General features: G+C 41.9%; 1 protein-coding gene across 1 annotated transcript in view; it reads right to left on the reverse strand.

The window, feature by feature from the left end:
- Nucleotides 1-17,858, reverse strand: part of ENOX1 (ecto-NOX disulfide-thiol exchanger 1) — a 215,958-nt gene extending 198,100 nt beyond the window's left edge. The window contains exons 1-2 of the mRNA XM_023747906.1: nucleotides 17,722-17,858; nucleotides 16,793-16,930 (exon numbers count right to left, since the gene is read on the reverse strand). Of these exons, the coding sequence (XP_023603674.1) occupies nucleotides 16,793-16,930; nucleotides 17,722-17,734 (151 nt within the window). The 5' untranslated portion in view covers nucleotides 17,735-17,858. The remainder of the gene's footprint in view (nucleotides 1-16,792; nucleotides 16,931-17,721) is intronic.
- Between the last annotated feature and the right edge of the window lie 453 nt (nucleotides 17,859-18,311).

Genomic DNA, 18,311 nt, shown 5'->3' on the forward strand with positions numbered 1-18,311 from the left:
CACTAGAGGCCCGGTGCACAAAAATTTGTGCACTCGGAGGTCCCTCAGCCCAGCCTGTGCCCTCTCGCAGTCTGGGACCCCTCGGGGGATGTCCACCTGCTGGCTTAGGCCTGCTTCCCGGGGGATTGTGCCTAAGCTGGCAGTGATACATCCCTTGGGGGATGTCCACTTGTCAGCGGGCCGAAGCTGCAGTTGAACATCCATAAAGCTGCTGAGGAGGCAGGAGAGGCTCCAACCATCGCCGCTGTGATGCCGTCAGCCTGGCTTGTGGCTGAGCAGAGCTCCCCCTGTGGGAGTGCACTGACTACCAGGGGGCAGCTTCTGCATTGAGCATCTGCCCCCTGGTGGTCAGTGTGTGTCATAGTGACCAGTCATTCCCAGGGTCAATTTGCACATTACCGCCCTAACGGGTTTGGCTCAGTGGATAGAGCGTCGGCCTGCGGACTGAAGGGTCCCAGGTTTGATTCCGTCAAGGGCATGTACTCTGGTTGCGTACACATCCCCAGTAGGGGGTGTGCAGGAGGCAGCTGATCGAAGTTTCTCTCTCATCGATGTTTCTAACTCTCTATCCCTCTCCCTTCCTCTCTGTAAAAAATCAATAAAATATATTTGAAAAAAAAATTGCATGTGCACATTACCCTTTTATTATATAGGATAGAAGCCTGGTGCACGGGTGGGAGCCAGTCGGTTTGCCCTGAAGGGTGTCCCAGATCAGGGTGGGCAGGGGACCCCCAGCTCCCTACGATCGCACACGCCGCCCCTGCTCACGATCGCTGGCTCTGCCCATGCTCAGGCCTAACACCTCTGGCCAAGGCATTAGGCCTGGGCAAGGGACCCCCAGCTCCCCACCATCGTCAACTCGGCCCCTGCTCCCTGTGATTGCCGGTTCCACCCTAATGCCTTTCACCCAGGCATTAGGCCTGGGCAGGGGACCCACAGCTCTCCAAGGGATCTCCTGCTCCACCCCATCCCAGGCCTAACCCCTGTGGCCAAGGCATTAGGCCTGGACAGGGGAACCCAAGCTCCCACCATCGGCGACTCTGCCCCTGATCCCCATGATCGCTGGCACCCCCTGCCCAGGCCTAACGCCTCAGGCATTAGGCCTGGGCAGGGGACCCCCCCAGCTGCACCGCCCCACGATTGCGGGCTCTGCCCCTGCCCGGGCCTAACGCCTCTTGCCAAGGCATTAGGCCTGGGCAGGGGACCCCACCAGCTGCAGCCGCCCCTCGATCTTGGGCTCCGCCCCTGCCTGGGCCTAAAGCCTCTGGCCGAGGCGTTAGGCCTGGGCAGCAGCAACCGCCATCTTGGCTGGTGATTAATTTGCATATCTCGATAATTAGCCAATGGGAAGGGTAGCGGTCGTACGCTAATTACCATGTTTCTCTTTTATTAGAGTAGATATATATATATATATAAATTGATTTTTTTACAGAGAGGAAGGGAGAAGGATAGAGAGTCAGAAACATCGATGAGAGAGAAACATGGATTACCTGCCTCCTGCACACCCCCCAATCAGGATGAGCCCATAACCAAGGTACATGCCCTTGACCAGAATCAATCCTGGGACCCTTCAGTCTGCAGACCTACACTCTATCCACTGAGCCAAACTGGTTAGGGCAGGATTGTGTCTCTTAAGAGAGCTGATGTAAATGGAGAAGAAATTTGACCCACTGTGTTTGAAGGCTTAAGGTATTTTGTTAGAGGAGAAACAGATCTTACTCACTGGAAAAAATCAGAAAAAAGAAACAAACACAAACACAAGAAAAGACAAAGAACAAATAAGACTGATATGAAAATAACAATGTCTGAAAACAAAGCATAATAATAAATTGCATTTGCCTGTTCAGAGTTGGAGATGTGATGTGAGGGAAGAGCAGGCTTTCGTGTGCTCCATTACGCTTTGGAGTAAAATCTGTTTGATAAGGGATTTAGTCCAGTACGACCGACAGTATTAATTTTGCACTTAAGTGCGGTTAGTACCGGGCAAGAAAGTGTCTCTGCTCACAAACAGCAAAAACCTGCTAAAGAGGAAAGGCACGGGGTGAACATCACCTGGCAGGTGGAGTATATCCATCTTTCAAAATCCTACCATCAGGGAAAATAATGGAAACGAATTGACTATAGCCCAGGGTCAAACCATATGGTAAGACGATAATTGCCTGGATGTGGGGAGCAAAGGGCGTCAGTGAAGTTAGCCAGAGCTACCAGGGAAGGCTATGCAGTAGAACTATGAAGTGGGACTTGAGGTGCCCTCACAGGAGCTGGAAGAATTTAGGCAAGTAGAGAGCTAGGGGAAGGTGTTCTGAATCATTAACAGCTCAGCAAGACCAGTTCAATCTGATCCAACTGTGAGTCTGGAAATATTGCCTAATTATTAACTAGCAGGTGAAAGAACAGAAAACAAACCTCTGGTGTCACTGCCAGCCTTCCATCTGGCTGCAGGACCATTAGGGGGCCCTTTAAATTATGGCTCGTGGGCAATAAAAAGAAGACATAGCTTTTGCTTACTAAATTAGCAAATTATTTGAAATACCCCCCAGAGTTAGCAAGTATGCTAAAGAGAAGATATTCCGGCATCTCTGATGATAGTATAAATTGTAAAACTCTTTTGAAAATAATTTTGTGATGTCTCAGGAGTAGCTGAAATGATCATATCATTTGTTGACTTGGAAACTGACCTTAAAGACATATTTTAAATGGGGAAAAATGTCAAAGTTAAGAACTGCAGAGTTGTTTATACTATGTGGAAATCAGGAAGAGCTCAAAGACTAACAACAGAGTCGCCAAAGTAAAGCAAATAGATGGGTAAGATCATTTTTCACTATGGAGACAGTAAAGGTTAAAATGATTTTAAATATCTACCATTGGTGTGAGTGTAAAATGGGTTCAATTTTGTACAGAACAATTTGGCAATATAAAATTTTTAAATCTATACTTCTCTGATTCAGTCTTAGAAACTTAGAGAAGGGAAATGATTATATAGTTAAAACGCTTATAATGTGTAAAAGATCCCAAGGCATCTCTTAATTTCCTTTTTTAAACATTTGATCCTTGAAAAAAGGATAGCACAATAGATATTATTGATAGGCCCATTTTCTAATGTAGAACCCGAAGGTCATAGAGATTAAAGGATTTACCCTTACTAGCCCTAATTTTATATGCCTAGCAAGTTAAGTCAAATATTTTACTAGTGTTCCATGATGCAGATGGTGGGACTTTCACAAGGCTAATATAGTCATCCGTTTATGTGAAAAAAACAAAAAAACACCCCTCTTTGTTTAGATGTAGGACTCCATTCAAGGAGGCAAACCACTGGGGTCTGGGGAAATAATGGCTGGCCTATTTTTTCTGTGGAACAACAGATAACACTACTCCCACTCCTTTTGGAGGGAAGGGAGGGAGATAAATGATTTGTTGTTCCTCTGACTTAGCAAGTGTGAAAAAACAAACAAAAATAACTTGTATACATATAGAAGATGCAATGTGAATGCTTACAAGGAGGTGAGGATTGTGAGAGATCTAGTCTTCACAAGCATTGCATATACTTGGAGAAAAGGTCCAAACAGGGAGGTGAGGCATTATTATTTCACAGCAAGAGAATAATTTTCATCACTTCTAAAAGCCATGTAGACTCCAGTGGGTTTTAATATAATCAACTCATTAACCAAAGTAAATATTTAGAATGTGTTACAGCACAAAGATAAGAAATCAAGGCATATAAATGAGCTTTAGACATATAAAATTACTCTATAGAAGGAGAGATTACTCAAAAGGGAGAAGTGTTGCACCAGATGGCTGTGTCCAATAATAACTTCAGTGGACACATATTATAATTGTTCTATTATTTATAAGGAAAATTGTCTGCAAAAATTCAGTCATTTTATATATATATATATATATACATATATATATTATAAAATAAATATATATAACAATTTTGGCAAATATAAGACTGTGTCAGTCAATAATGTATTTCATTTTGAGTTTTAAAATCCTCCTCATTTATGGAAGTGGCTCATTTATCTGATCATTACCATTGTAATTAGCTAGTTATTAATAATAGAAAAGAGCAAAAGGGAGGCCAGACATTATAGGCATGTCATTTGGGCAGCTTCACCAGGAAGCTGCAGTTTTACACTCCCCAGGGAACCACCTGTCCCTTCCCTGCAGTTCACTGGGGAAAGCACCAAACAAAGGGGAAGCTGGGTTCATGTGCAGTGAGCAGGGTTGACAGAGGGAAGCTGCTTGCTGCCAGTCAAACCTGAGAACAGAGATCATTGGCCAGAGTGGGCAGGGTCACCGCAAGTCCGAGAAAATTTGGGAATACAGAATCCGCCTAGACCAGGGGTGGGGAATCTTTTTCCTGCCAAGGCTATTTGGATATTTATAACATCATTGACTTAACGCACTCAATAAGAATGTATGTTGCTATGAAAAAAACTCCTAGATTTATTGAATTTCAACTCCTGCCAGCAATTGCCTTGGCAGGAACAGACCAAATGATTTCAAAGCCTTATACAGCCCTCAGGCCAGACATTCCCCACCCCTGCCCTAGACAATGGAGCTCTCCCTCTTGGTGCTCTTGGCTTTCTGGTTTCTTTGGTTTTACTCCTGTTCACTTTCATTCACCCATGTTCCCTCTATAGCCATGTGGCCCTGTGGACCCCACACACAATGGACTGATGGACTGCAGCAGGGAACACAAGTTGGGCTAGCCTGATGCTGGGTTAGACTGTGAAGACATGGAATAGGAACTCCAGGCAGTGGCTTTAATCCTAGCCGTATTAAAGTCACAGCTGCTCTTCTTCTATGGTGGGACAGAGGGAAATGGCAGATTTTCCCCTTTATGCTCTATCATTGCAACATCCTATTATTTACTTCATAGTAATAATTATAATTTTTAATGATATACTTATTAATTTGCTCACTATTTGTCTTCACCATCAGAGTATGAACTGAGAAAGAAATAATTTTAGTTCTTCACAATGAAAGCTAATCAACAAGTATGGAAGGAAGAAAGGAAGGGAGGTAGGATGAGAGGGAGGGATGTAGGAAAGGGAGAAAGGGAGGATAAAAGGATGGAAAGATGGATATTGTCAAACTATGACAATAGAAATACTATGGCATCCCTAAAAGTGTGTATGGGGGAGGTATAATATTAATTCAAAAATCCATTTGTTTTTCTTCAGAATAAAATTTTAGTTTCAATATTTTCTGTACATTTTGGCTTGCTTTATCTATACACATTAAAATATGTTTTTCCTTAAAAGCTATAATTTCTTTACAAATTTGTTTTTTTCATTCAAAGTGTAAAATGAATGATTCTATTAAGAAGTATTTTTAAAAAAACCCTTTTCTGTGTTCTTTTTTTCTGTCCTTAGACCAAAAAATACTAGTGTGAGGTTGCTAGAATGGATGGTCCCCTATCATGGCCATTATAAGTTGGTACCAAAGAGTTTGAGGCAAACTCAGGCACAGCTCTGCAGGTATTTCTGATATTTTGAATTAGTCATTATAAGTAATTCATATATAAAGGTGGATCACAAAGATTAAGAAAAATAATATGAGGCATTGTATGTTTTTGAATTGCTGATGGAAAAAAATAATTTTTAGCTAAAACACAGCAGTAGTTCCCTTGACATGCATTTGGCTGGAAGAACAAGTATCTGGGAACAAGTAACTTACATGTTCTTTGAGCTGCCAGCTGTGGACTTCAGTAGGAAAGGTAAGCAACTTCTGCCATGAGCATGGGAATAGTATTAAGAGACATTTGCCACCGGGAGGATATCACCAAGTTTTAAATGAAATATTGTATCTGAAATTGCTTAGAAAAATTAAACACTAAGTACCTATGAGAAATTACTATCTAAAGTCCTCTCTAACTCCCAAGTCTTATTATTTCTACTGAGTTGGTAATATCAATGGATACTACATTACAATAAATTCTTAATCATCCATACTTCAGTTATTTTTTTGCCCCAAGTCTTGTTTTCAGATTCTCATTAACAACTGGAACAAGCATGGCCTTATTTACTTTTCCTTGCTAAACATGGGGCCCAGCAGGAGGCCATTTAAAACAGACCACTGAGTTTATGCGTCCAGGGAAGGAGCCAGGCACACAGACTGTCCAGGTGTGGCACAGATGCTGCGGCTCTTTCCCGCAGTTCAAACATGGGCTTGAGTATAGCAAGAGCTTTGCAAAGGAGGTATGAGGAAATGTACATCTCTGGTTCCTTCTTACTCATATTTTAACAGAGCTCATAATTTTCTTTAAGGAACTCTAAATTCAAAAACCAGATATAGCCATGATGAAGGCAATTACAAATAAAAACAAGCAAGGCTACGTATTTAGAATTTTAGGTGGTCTGTACCGTATTTTCCAATGATGGGAAAAAATGGAATACAAAACGCTCTGCTCACACCCTTCTTAAGAGTGCATGAACAGCCCTGACCGGTTTGGCTCAGTGGATAGAGCGTTGGCCTGCGGACTGAAGGGTCCCAGGTTCAATTCCAGTCAAGGGCATGTGCATTGTTTGCGGGCACATCCCCAGTGGGGGGTGTGCAGGAGGCGGCTGATTGATGTTTCTCTCTCATCAATGTTTCTGACTCTCTATCCTTCTCCCTTCCTCTCTGTAAAAAATCAATAAAATATATTTTTTTAAAAAAGAGTGCATGAACTGAGACCCTCCAGTTTCTAGCATCTACACTGATGCTCATTTTATATTTGCCTTTAACTATTGGTTACTCAGCAGGAATAACCACTGCTGTGTCAAATGAGCAGTAATATGTCCTTCCTTCTCTTGTAACTTGATTCTTCAAAGACTAGAAAGATTTAAGTTCCTCACCACGATTCTCCCACGTCACTCACATGGCTACCTGTGTGATGAACTCTGCAGGTGCTCTCTGGATCTATTAGAACAAATACACAAACAAACAAAAACACAACCACCACCAAAAAGATTATCTTAATTATAGAGATACTCTTCCAGTGGTTCCTGCTAAAAGTGCCTCTCTTGCTTTATTTAAGGCATTAACTGGGTGCTGCCCACTCTAGCATTGTGCGTAGTAATGTCTTATGATTTGATTTCTATGATTTTCCTAAATCACAGAATTTCAGTGCTTTAAGGGAACCTGACACCCTCATTTGGCAGGTAGGTATAGCAAAGCCCTTGAAATCTGTGTGACTAGGCCCTGGTCCCTTAGCCACCATGGGACAGAACAGAGAAGGAATAACCATGTTTCTTGTCTCTGGCGCTCTGCTTCCTCCTTTGTTACTGATTGGCTTTTTCTGTACCTCCGTGCCCTTCTCGGTCTTTGCTGGTCAGTCAGGGCCTGCTGCACACACTGGGCTCTTCCCCTCGCTCCTACGGAGACTCTGGCCTGCCCCTCTCCTGGCCCAGTCCCAGCAAGATGACACAGAGATCCAGACAAGGATGAAAGCATCGTCTTCCTCTATTATTTTTCTAAATTGCTTTTTTCCTACCCATGACTAGGCAGTATTTTCTCACAGCTGGGGATGAACAAATTCAAAAGATGTTCTCAAATACACGGTTTCCAAGAGAGAGGCCACTAAGTTTTGAAAATACAAAATGAACATTTTTGAGTGATTTCACAGCTCATGGAAATGTCTCTGGTTAGAACCTCATCAGCAATGATTCACTCTGTGAGAAGGTCCCCTGTGGAGACTTTAGTCACCTCACGTTAGGGCATCGAGGCCTAGTTTTCCTGCTGAGATGGAATACATGACCAGGAAGCATTAACTGATGGAGGCCACAAGAGTCCCATCCCGTGAAATGAGGAATATTTCTTTAAAGATGCCCTTATGGTCTGAAAGATTTATGAATTTGAAGACTACAGTATTTCGCCTTTCCCTTAAGGATAAAGTGTCCCTTTGCCCCACAAGCATCAACTTTCAGAAGTAAAGCTTCAAGGTCAAAATGTTTCTTCTATGGCAGCAAGCAAATGTCCCTGATGAGGAGGAAAATATAGTTGATTACAGTTCAAGCTTGTGTGTCTTGATGTCCAGGACATCCTTTTCCAAGATAAAACCTGATTAAATGAGATTTTACCGATTGCTTGAGCATAGTAGATACTTAACGTATGCTTTTTACATTTGCATCTGCAGTTACCTTTTAGGTACTTTTTGCTTTAGGCTTAGCTGCTTTAAAAAACATTTTCAGTTGTAAAACTGCATTGTAGTTAAGACTACAGAAATGTAGCATGAGGCAAGCTTCCCCACCCATTCCCAAGCCAAATGGGCTATTTTTGTTGCTGTTGTTACTTCCCACCAGCTCAGCCTCTGAAGGAAGTAACTGACATCACTTAAATCAGCGTTAGGGAGCCACCGTCTTAGGCTTTAGTTGTAGTCTCCAGGACCTCGTGTTTTTGAAGGTCTGAAATAGGCCCTGAAATCTACAGTCCAGTACCAGTTGACCAGTGACTTATGGAAAACACTGAGTAATGCTGTCCCAGAGCTACAGCTGACGGGCAGGCCCTGGGTGCAGTGGACGCCTCCACGTGGCTCTGGAAGGGAATGGTTGGCACTGCTCCTAGAACAGGGAAAAAGTTCGGACAAAGGAATCATTTTTCACAGGAGCCAAGTCTTTCCTTTTTCTTCCTTTAAAATAGGGAGTCATCCAAAGTCCCCCTACTCCCCTTCCCTATTCCTTCTTAAACTCTTCAGGGATAGCAAAGAAAACGAAAATGCTTGGGTTCCTCCAGTATGTCCCACACTTTATATGACCAATTCTGAAAGCTGCAATCATTCTCTGATATTGATATTATCTCCCTCTTTACAGACAAACTCAGAGAAGTGAAATGTATATTCTACATTCCACGGAAGACAAAATAACTATATTTCAGAAGACTATATTATATTATGTAAGCATTTAAAAAGGACTTTCATTATATAACCTCTCTAGCCAACAAGGATATATAGGCTGTGGTCACCCATGAAAAGTTACTGGCGGAGCCTTGATTTGGTTTAAGTGATGTCCATGACCTTGTGTGCTACACAGTACAGGCCGAAGCAAATATTTTTTGGAAACAATTTTCTCCAAATTCTCTTATCTCTAGAAACACTGTAGACATACACATCGTAAACGCAGCACGAGAATGACACTCCAGGAGGATGTTTGTGTCCCCAGAACCTTGGCAATGCCTGACACATAGTAGGTGCTCCATGTTCCAGTCCCATGTGGACATAGCTAGGCCCTCTACTCCATAATCTCTTTCTGGACTTCCATCAGCCCTCTAGATGGACTCCCAGACTCCTTTCTTGCCATTCTTCAGTCCAGCCCTATAAAACAACTCAAGTAATTAAAACAAAATTAAGTCAGTTAGAGCTTACTTCTCCACTTATAATCTTTCCAAACTTTGCAAACAATATCTGTCCTCTTTACTGTGGCAGGCATGATCTGGCCCCAGCCAATCTACTAGCCTCACCCCACCCAGGCCCTCTTTCAACCTCACCGGGGTCGTCCCTACCACACCGGGGCCGTGTCGACCTGACCGGGGTCGTCCCTACCTCACGGGGGCCGTTTCAACCTCACCGGGGTCGTCCCTACCACACCGGGGCCGTTTCGACCTGACTGGGGTCGTCCCTACCTCACGGGGGCCGTTTCAACCTCACCGGGGTCGTCCCTACCACACCGGGGCCGTTTCGACCTGACCGGGGTCGTCCCTACCTCACGGGGGCTGTTTCAACCTCACCGGGGTCGTCCCTACCACACCGGGGCCGTTTCGACCTGACCGGGGTCGTCCCTACCTCACGGGGGCTGTTTCAACCTCACCGGGTCGTCCCTACCACACCGGGGCCGTTTCAACCTGACCAGGGTCGTCCCTACCTCACGGGGGCCGTTTCAACCTCACCGGGGTCGTCCCTACCACACCGGGGCCGTTTCGACCTGACTGGGGTCGTCCCTACCTCACGGGGGCTGTTTCAACCTCACCGGGGTCGTCCCTACCACACCGGGGCCCTTTTTTGTAATACCCCACAATTATAATTAAATAATCATCTGCACAGTTATTTGAATAACATCTGTTTCTTTAGAAATATGTATTCTCCACAGGAGTATCACCTGTCTGTTGTGTAAATTGCTATTTCTCTAGTGCCTTGTAAAATACACTGTATATTTTGAACTTCCAGTAACACTTTGGCGAATGAATAAATATACCAATGTACTTGTCCTAATGTCCTGGGGAGAAAAGGGTAAATAACTCTGGAAAGTGTAACAGAACTGTCAAGAATATAGGAAATCAGGTACATAAATTGTGAAACATAAGTCAACAGCCTATTTGTTTTCTGACACTTGATAATGAGAAATCTTTCAACAAATGGAAAATAAAAACAAAAGAGGACTCTGAGCATTATCTTATAGAGAGCTCAACAGCTGTAAACCAGGCTATCTGCAGCCCCTGAATCACTCCAGTGTCAGAGTATGTCACCATTAATATCTGAGAGGACTGAAGAAAGGAAGTTTGCTGGTTTGAGTATCATTTTCATTTTGAAAACAAGTATGTGGGATGGTTTATCAACAGACAGTCCATCTAAATATCTGTGAGCTGATGAAATGGTTTCAGTGTAGAATCCTAGATTATATTTGTTTTATCTAGGACTTTTTTCCCCTCAGTTCAGACCTTGCAGCCCGGCAATGGACAGGAATCTAGTGGGATAAAAGAGAGGATGTAGAGAAAAAAATATGTGGAGACACAACTGGAGGTTGGGCTGACACTTGAGTGAGCAGCTAGGGGTCTATTTATAATTTCACAGCAAAAGTGTTGCCAGGGGAGAAAGGCACAAGGTGTCAGTGACTGCCCATATGCTGAGGCTGTTAAAGTTGCATCTCAATCCACCCTTCTTTTGTGAGTCCTAGAACCTAAATGTGACTGCCTACCGCATGTTTTCTTTCAACTGGCTATTCGAATTCAACACATCCAAAAAGAAACCACCTTCCCCAACCCTTTTTTTTCTTCTAGCCTTCCCCATCTCAGTTATAGACCCCACCGCTTACACAATTTCCAAAGCTAGAAACCCAGGAGTCATTGTAGGTTCTCCACTCTCTTTACATTCTGTGTGGACTCGTTCATTAATTCCTGCTATTTCTATAATTCAGTGTCTCACGGGTCCCTTCACTTCTCTCCATCTCCATTGCCATGATCATTATTGCCATTACTGCCATTATTTTCTCTTATCTGAGTAACTGCTACAGCCCCCATCCCATCTCCTTGCGACCAACCTTTCCACACTCCCATTAGTTATCTGCAGGACTTACAAAAGTGCTTGATAAAAATACAGCTCTAATCATACTACTCCCCTGCTTAACACTCTCCAGTGACATCCTACAGCACCTTTATCTGTTAGTGGCAGAACCACTTATCATGTTGATTTGTATTTTGCTTATTTACCCTTCTCTATGTCTCCCAGTAGACTCTAAAACATGAAAGTAAGGTGTATGTCTCATATTCCTGTATTCAGCACAACATCTGGCTCAATAAATCCCAGTTAAAAGAGTGATGCTTTAGGAGATGACAGAATTTAACAAATGCCTCTTCAAATCTGGCATATTAAAGAGGATCAAGGTGTTCCTGGGAGGATTAAACAACCCAAGAAGGAAACTAAAAAAAATATTCAAGGAAGCAGAGAGGAATAAAAATGCATCAGTGAATGGGAGAGGGTAAAGGGGAGACTGTAACTCATGTTAACCTTCCCCTCCCCCATGAGTTACAAAGCTAACCTCTCCTCAGAGTGGCAGGGCACAGAAGCAGTGATAGTAAACTCAGGACTTCTGAAGAAGAAACAGCAAGGTATGAGCCAAAGGACAATTCAGAGTGTTCACATCTACAAGATATTCTTTTCTTGGTTCCATGCTAGTCCCTGATAAGGCATGTGGCACTGTTTTGTTTATAGCCTTTCATAGCTAATAGGGAGGTGTGATGCTTGTTCAGAACATGTATTTGAAATATAACAAATGGCATGCCTAGAAACTTGGGGTAAAAGATATGTCAACTTAAAGCCAATAACAACTAAGGGGGAATTGCTGACATTAGGGAAAAAAAATTTTCAAAAAGTCTCATGGCCAGGGTATTATCCAGAAAGCATTACAGTTCCCATGCATGCCTGGACAAGAAGTTAAAACCTGGAGACTCAGCTGCTTTTCAACTCTTCCAGTTGATGATTATAGCTTTGGAAAAGAAGCCAGGGTATATAGGAAGGGAGCAGCTGGTTCCACAGATGGTTTCAAAACTCAGGATGCAATATTCTGGATGTCAGCTTATGACCCCAGAGGTGGGGGCTCCTGGAAAGTGAGAGTGCAGGTCCTAGAAAACTGGGAGGGCTTCAGGCAACCCCTGACCACAAGAGGGTTATTTTGAAATGTGAGATCATGGAGTGACACTGTTCAGTGAAAACATAAACAAACAAAATTGTAAACTAGATCACAGGGAAGATATCACTTATGGCAGAGAAAGATAGATGGTACTGGAAAAGCATCTCCACTGCTGGTGGGAAAATTTGGTAGATGGCTATATTCTAGTGTCTCCTGAGATGCTAACAGATTTTTTTTAAAGGCTGACTTAAGTTTGGGGAATCCTACATACTAGATATGACTTTGGAAACTACACTTTACACATTAGCATAGTAAAGGCTCTCAGGAAACACACAAAGAAAGCAAATTGCTTGAGTTAAACACAAAGTTTACCACAGTTGTTAGACCATGTAAATCAGGGGTCCTCAAACTACGGCCCGCGGGCCACATGCAAATACAAATATTGTATTTGTTCCTGTTTTGTTTTTTTACTTCAAAATAAGATATGTGCAGTGTGCATAGGAATTTGTTCATAGTTGTTTTTTTTAACTATAGTCCGGCCCTCCAATGGTCTGAGGGACAGTGAACTGGCCCCCTGTTTAAAAAGTTTGAGGACCCCTGATGTAAATGCTTATATGACACCTGCCCTACCTAACAACAACTGTGGGACACAGATGTTCCCACAGAGCAGTTTAGAAAACCTGGATCTACACTCTGGACCCCGAGAAAGAAGATACCTGCTAAGAAGAGCTCCTGGTGGCTAATTGGCTAAAATTTAAAAAACAGAATCCAGCAGCCATTTCTACACAGGGGCCTCTCATGAAAACCGCACTTCAGTGAGAAGCCTGCACTGAACTGCCTGCCTGCACTGTTTCTGCCAGCTGACCCAGCCTTTATAAAGGAGTTACAGAATCCTATTTCAATCAATAGGATTGAGGTGGTCTCCATCCAATCAGAGCTACACTGACCACTCAGAGCAGTTCTATTCTGACCAATCAGGAGAATGCCTTTTGCATCAATCAAACTTCAAGGATTTGGAGTCCTAGTTTGCACGAGGACAAACCAATCAGCAACCAGGGGCAGAACCTTTATCTATATAAGTCAGCTCCCCTCTGGCTCTGGGAGTGTGCTTTCCCTTTCCACCGGAGACTAAAAACTGTGTTTCCCTGGCTGGAGCTGAAACACCAAAGATGAAACACCAGAGATGTCTCACACAGCAGAGCAGAGCAAACCAGCATAGGGCAGAGCAGACCTGTACAGAACAGAGGGAGCAGAGCAGAGCAGAGCTATCTAGCTGGAGAGGGGCCTGGTCCCAGGGCCTCCTAACAGCCAAGCTGTTTTCACAGCTGTGCTGAATCACAATTAAGCAGTTTGCACTGAGTAAAGTTTCCTTCTCCACTGAACCTCAAATTGGGGAAGCCTATTGATGTTGAATTGATGCCAACAACCATAAATTGATAATGCCAATGCACAAAGTCATGAGAACAAATCAACAACAATAAAAATAATTCTACAAAACGAAAAGTATGGGGAATAAAATAAACACAAAACAATAACATAGGAGGTAAATATCTTATAGATAAACCAAGACTTTGGAGTATGGGATTTAATATAATGATATATTTTGGATAAAATAAATAAACTCAACGTAATGATCTCAAGTGCTGCATATTGAAGTAAGTAAAAGGGAAGTTCCTGAAAGTGGAAATGGGATTGTAGAGGGGAACATCTGGATGATGAAGTGGGAGGAAAATGGAAGAGGTGGAATTGTGGGAGCTTACAATTACAGCTCAGAAAGGCATGTAATAAGTGATCTGATGTCCTGAAAAATCACTTTGCTAAAATCAGAGAATTTGAAACTATACACCTTGCTTTGCTAATAATTTTAGTAAACAGAAAAAGTAGTAAGGAATGGGTTTAGTGTCAGTTTAATTTTAACTAATAGGGGAAGAGTAGTTGGTCATTTAGAAATATCAGAAACTTTGAGAGAAAGCCAAGTGCTCATAAAATCCAGCCTCTCCATAATCCTGTCAGAGATATTTTAGAGGAGATTTCTTGGAAGGAAGGTTACACTAAATAATCTTAAAATCCCTTCTGAGACATTAAAGACGGCCTCTAACATTCTACAGCCACACTGAAGAATTCCAGAGGTGGTGGTATGAAAACTGAGAGAGAAGCAACACTCTGTGGCTCTCTGACTATGCCGGGAAAAAAACAAACAGCTGTATTTTATGCAATTCACCATATTTAAATCTCACAATAGTCCCATGAAAGAGATACAATCATCATTGTACAGAAAAGATGAAATGCTTTTATAGGCTTGAAGAAATTAAGGTCTCCAAAGAAATTTGACTAGTCAGAGGGGAAAAAATGGAATCAGCTTACATGTAAAATTAGAATAATTAAATAAAGTAGGAAATATTTATTCAATGGAGTTTTATAATTTTTAAATATAAAACTGTAAAATGGAAAATAATTTAGAACAAGGTATTAAAATGCATATAGAAAATCTTATATCTAATATGATTAAAATATTTGTACAGGAAAAAAAAGCCTGTAAGAAAATACATGAACACTAATAAAATAAAACAGAGCCTGACCCTGAGATACTGCATACCCCGCTGCTGGCAGCCAGCCCTGAGAACAAAGCGCAGTTGGAAGATAAAGAAGGGATTCTTAGGAAGACCATGAAAGGCAGTTTGGCTAATAAGGAGATACAGAACGTAATTCAGGACAGATATGGTAAATCTTCTATAATGAGTAGGGCTGTAATCCTTTACATGGTAAGTTGCTGAGAAAATCATGAATTGGTCATGGTTAAAATGTCAGAAGACTCAAAATAATAAGAAAAAATAATGAATTGTTGAGGTGTGGCTCACTCTGGAAGCCACCCAACATTTTCTGAGAGAAGTGGGAGGTGGAGACAAAAGTAAAGTAATTTCTGTTACATGAATATTTCAATTATGTGGATAGAAAATGAGGAAGAATGTGGGTAGAAAAATACAAATCTTTATTCTCAAGTTGTTAGAAGCAAGTATCTGTCTAGATTAGCTTTGGGAAAAAGGAGTCTGAATAAACACACATTTAAAGCATCAGAAATGTCATTCATGTGCATATACACACATCCCATAGCAGACTAATCTTCAATTGTATGACTTTTATAACATTTTGGAGAATTTTATAAATATCTTAAGTATAATGTTTTATAACTCAATTTTTGACTTTCCTTTTGCTGTCTCTCACTTTCCCCATCTCCCATCCTCTCTTGTGTTCATTCTTGTTATATTTAAGAATTTTATATATTTTTATATGTGTGTAAATGTATACATATGTGTGTACATATATGTACACATATGCATAAAATTATGTATAATTTACTATAGCTAGTTTAGACTTTCACATCTATGGCCAATATTGACCAAAAAGAAAAAAGAAAGAAACTAAATGCTTAGTCAATTCAGCACAAACTACACAGGCCTGTAGGCATGGAACGTAGTATTATAATTGACTGTCACCTCTCTATTGCACATTCTGGAAGGGCAAGGACCATGCCTGTTTTGTTTACTGCTGGAGTCCCTGCACCAGGATAGTGTCTCAATAAATATGTGTTGAGTGAATGAAGGAATGAAGGAAGGAGTGAATTCATACAAATCCTATGTATCTTTCCAGACAGCTCAACTCCCATCTTCCTGATAACATCTTCCTCAGAGCCTCAGTAATACATCTTTCTGGAAATTACTACATTCCTAGCATGAACCACTACTTAACAACTGATTCTACACATTATATTTATGCTGGGTTTTGTTGTTACTGCTGTGTTTTTCAATTTAGGGAGACATGCTCCTCAAGGACACTTGTATAGGTGTATCTTTCATTTCTCAAAGCTCTTGTGAGAGCGCACATAGAAAATCTCAATAAACATGTATCAAAGTAAATGGTGACTTCCTGCTTTGTGACATTTCTAAACATTTTCCCTATTGAATGCATTCTATTTTGATTCCAAAGTGCGGTGGAAAGAAAAGGTGGAACTGAATGGATTTCTAGCTCTGCCACTTCAATGCTGGAAAAGTAACCTAAACATTGTTTCTCTGCTTCCCTGTTTTTAAAATGAGAACATTAACAAGAGCAACAACAATAAGTATCCATCTGTGTCAAAGAGAAGACTGTGGAGTCAAGTGTCATAAGGCATGTGACAGAGTTTTGCAAATTGGAAAGCAAATCTTAGCCCTCTGTTTACCAATTTTAAAAAATATGGAGTTGATGTTGCAATGCTGCAGATGATAGATGCTGCATACGGCCTTTTTTCTGAGAATGGCTATTAGGCAAAAGAGCAAGGTGATGAGGAAAAGAATCTCAAGCACAACCTGCCAAACATGCCCCAGTCATAAATCACTGGCCATGCTCAACACTTGCGTGCGGAGAGATTACTGGGCACCTGTCACCTCCACCCTTTGGCACTGCTGCTTCAAACCCAGGAGAGAGCTTACCAGACACAAGCTGCTGTCCAGGCAACCCCACGGGAACCATGCCCAGATTATTCATGGCGGTGGCCCAGGCTGTGGGATCTGTCACGGACATGTTGAGCTGGGTTGTGTCTATCGCTATACTCCCCAAACCATCCGCGGCTGCAGGAAAAAAATAAACAATGACTGAGAGTCAACAGGCAAGGTTATTTGTTTTAAAGGAAACCAGGTTTCTAGAGATGTGAGGCTTCATTTAGCATTTTCCCAAACCACACACACACAAAAAGCACATAATCTATAGCAATGTTTCCTTCAGACATAAGTATAAAGAGTTTCTGAATACATTCTGGGAGGAAACAATGACATGTAGTTTATATTATACACAGAATGCCATTAAGAAAGTACTTCTGGAAAAACGAAGAATCGCTTTCTTCTCCTAGTGAAACATCAGTTCAGTTCCAAGGTTTCCAGACAAAGCAGGAATATTCTCGTGGTAACACAAGTCAATTGGCTTGGTAGATGGAAAACACATAAATTCTGGAGCAGGCACACCTTTCAACTAATAGAATCTCTAGAATAGTTGTAAGTCATGAAAATGGTCCTGACTGAACTTATTGTTACCTTGTAACAGATTTCCTCCTTTATAAACTCTTTACAGCATTGCATTAAGAAAATGTGACTTCTCCAAAATATTTCTTATAAGCAAGCTTTCACTAAAGCAAAATAAACAAATAAATGATACTACAAATAGCACAGAGCTAAAACAACAACAACACATACACACCACAAAATATGTCAAATTTGACTTAATGTTCTTTGATGTTCACTTGTTCCACAGCCTGATTTCTTTAAGGAGCCCAGGTTCTGGGTTCCATGCATAGTTTCATGCCTGGGCAAGCTTTTCCACTAAGAACTCAAAATGCCTATGTCCTGGGCTGGCCACTGACATTTACCTGCAGCCATCATCTGAGGAAGCCGTTGGGGACACTGGGTGATGCTTTCAAGGCCACCAGCATCTACTACTGAATTACGAGCATCCTGGGGGGCAGGTGCACTTTGAAGGCTGAGTGCAGGGTCCCCACGGAGATCATCAGATTCTGCAAAAAGGGAAAAGGAGTGAAAACCATAATAGTAAACTGAGGGAGCCTTCTAAAGAAAAACTGTTTATTCAAAAACAACCAACAAAGAACAACATCTAATCACAGGCACGGAAGTAGAGCTGTCTCCTGGCTTGGTTTCAGAGCCCTCTGAGAAGGTGGGTCAACTCTCAACCCAGCGAGGGCCAGTGCTGGCTGAATAAACAGCCCATCTGCAGTGAGTGCCTGGCCCCCTACTGAAGAGACTTCACAAATGGGGCTTATCAGTCCCTGCACAGCCTCTTCCACACACTACACATCAATGGAGAGGGCAGACTCAGGGCTAAGTATGATTTTTTTAAGTTAAAAAATTAACTGATGTTATTTTGGAAGACAGTCATCTGTGAAATATATTCAGAGAGGAAGAAAAAGTATGGAAGAGGGAGAAAAAAAGCAAGAATCTATTC

Source organism: Myotis lucifugus, unplaced genomic scaffold (genome assembly GCF_000147115.1).
Source record: "Myotis lucifugus unplaced genomic scaffold, Myoluc2.0 scaffold_7, whole genome shotgun sequence".
Lineage (NCBI taxonomy): Eukaryota > Metazoa > Chordata > Mammalia > Chiroptera > Vespertilionidae > Myotis > Myotis lucifugus.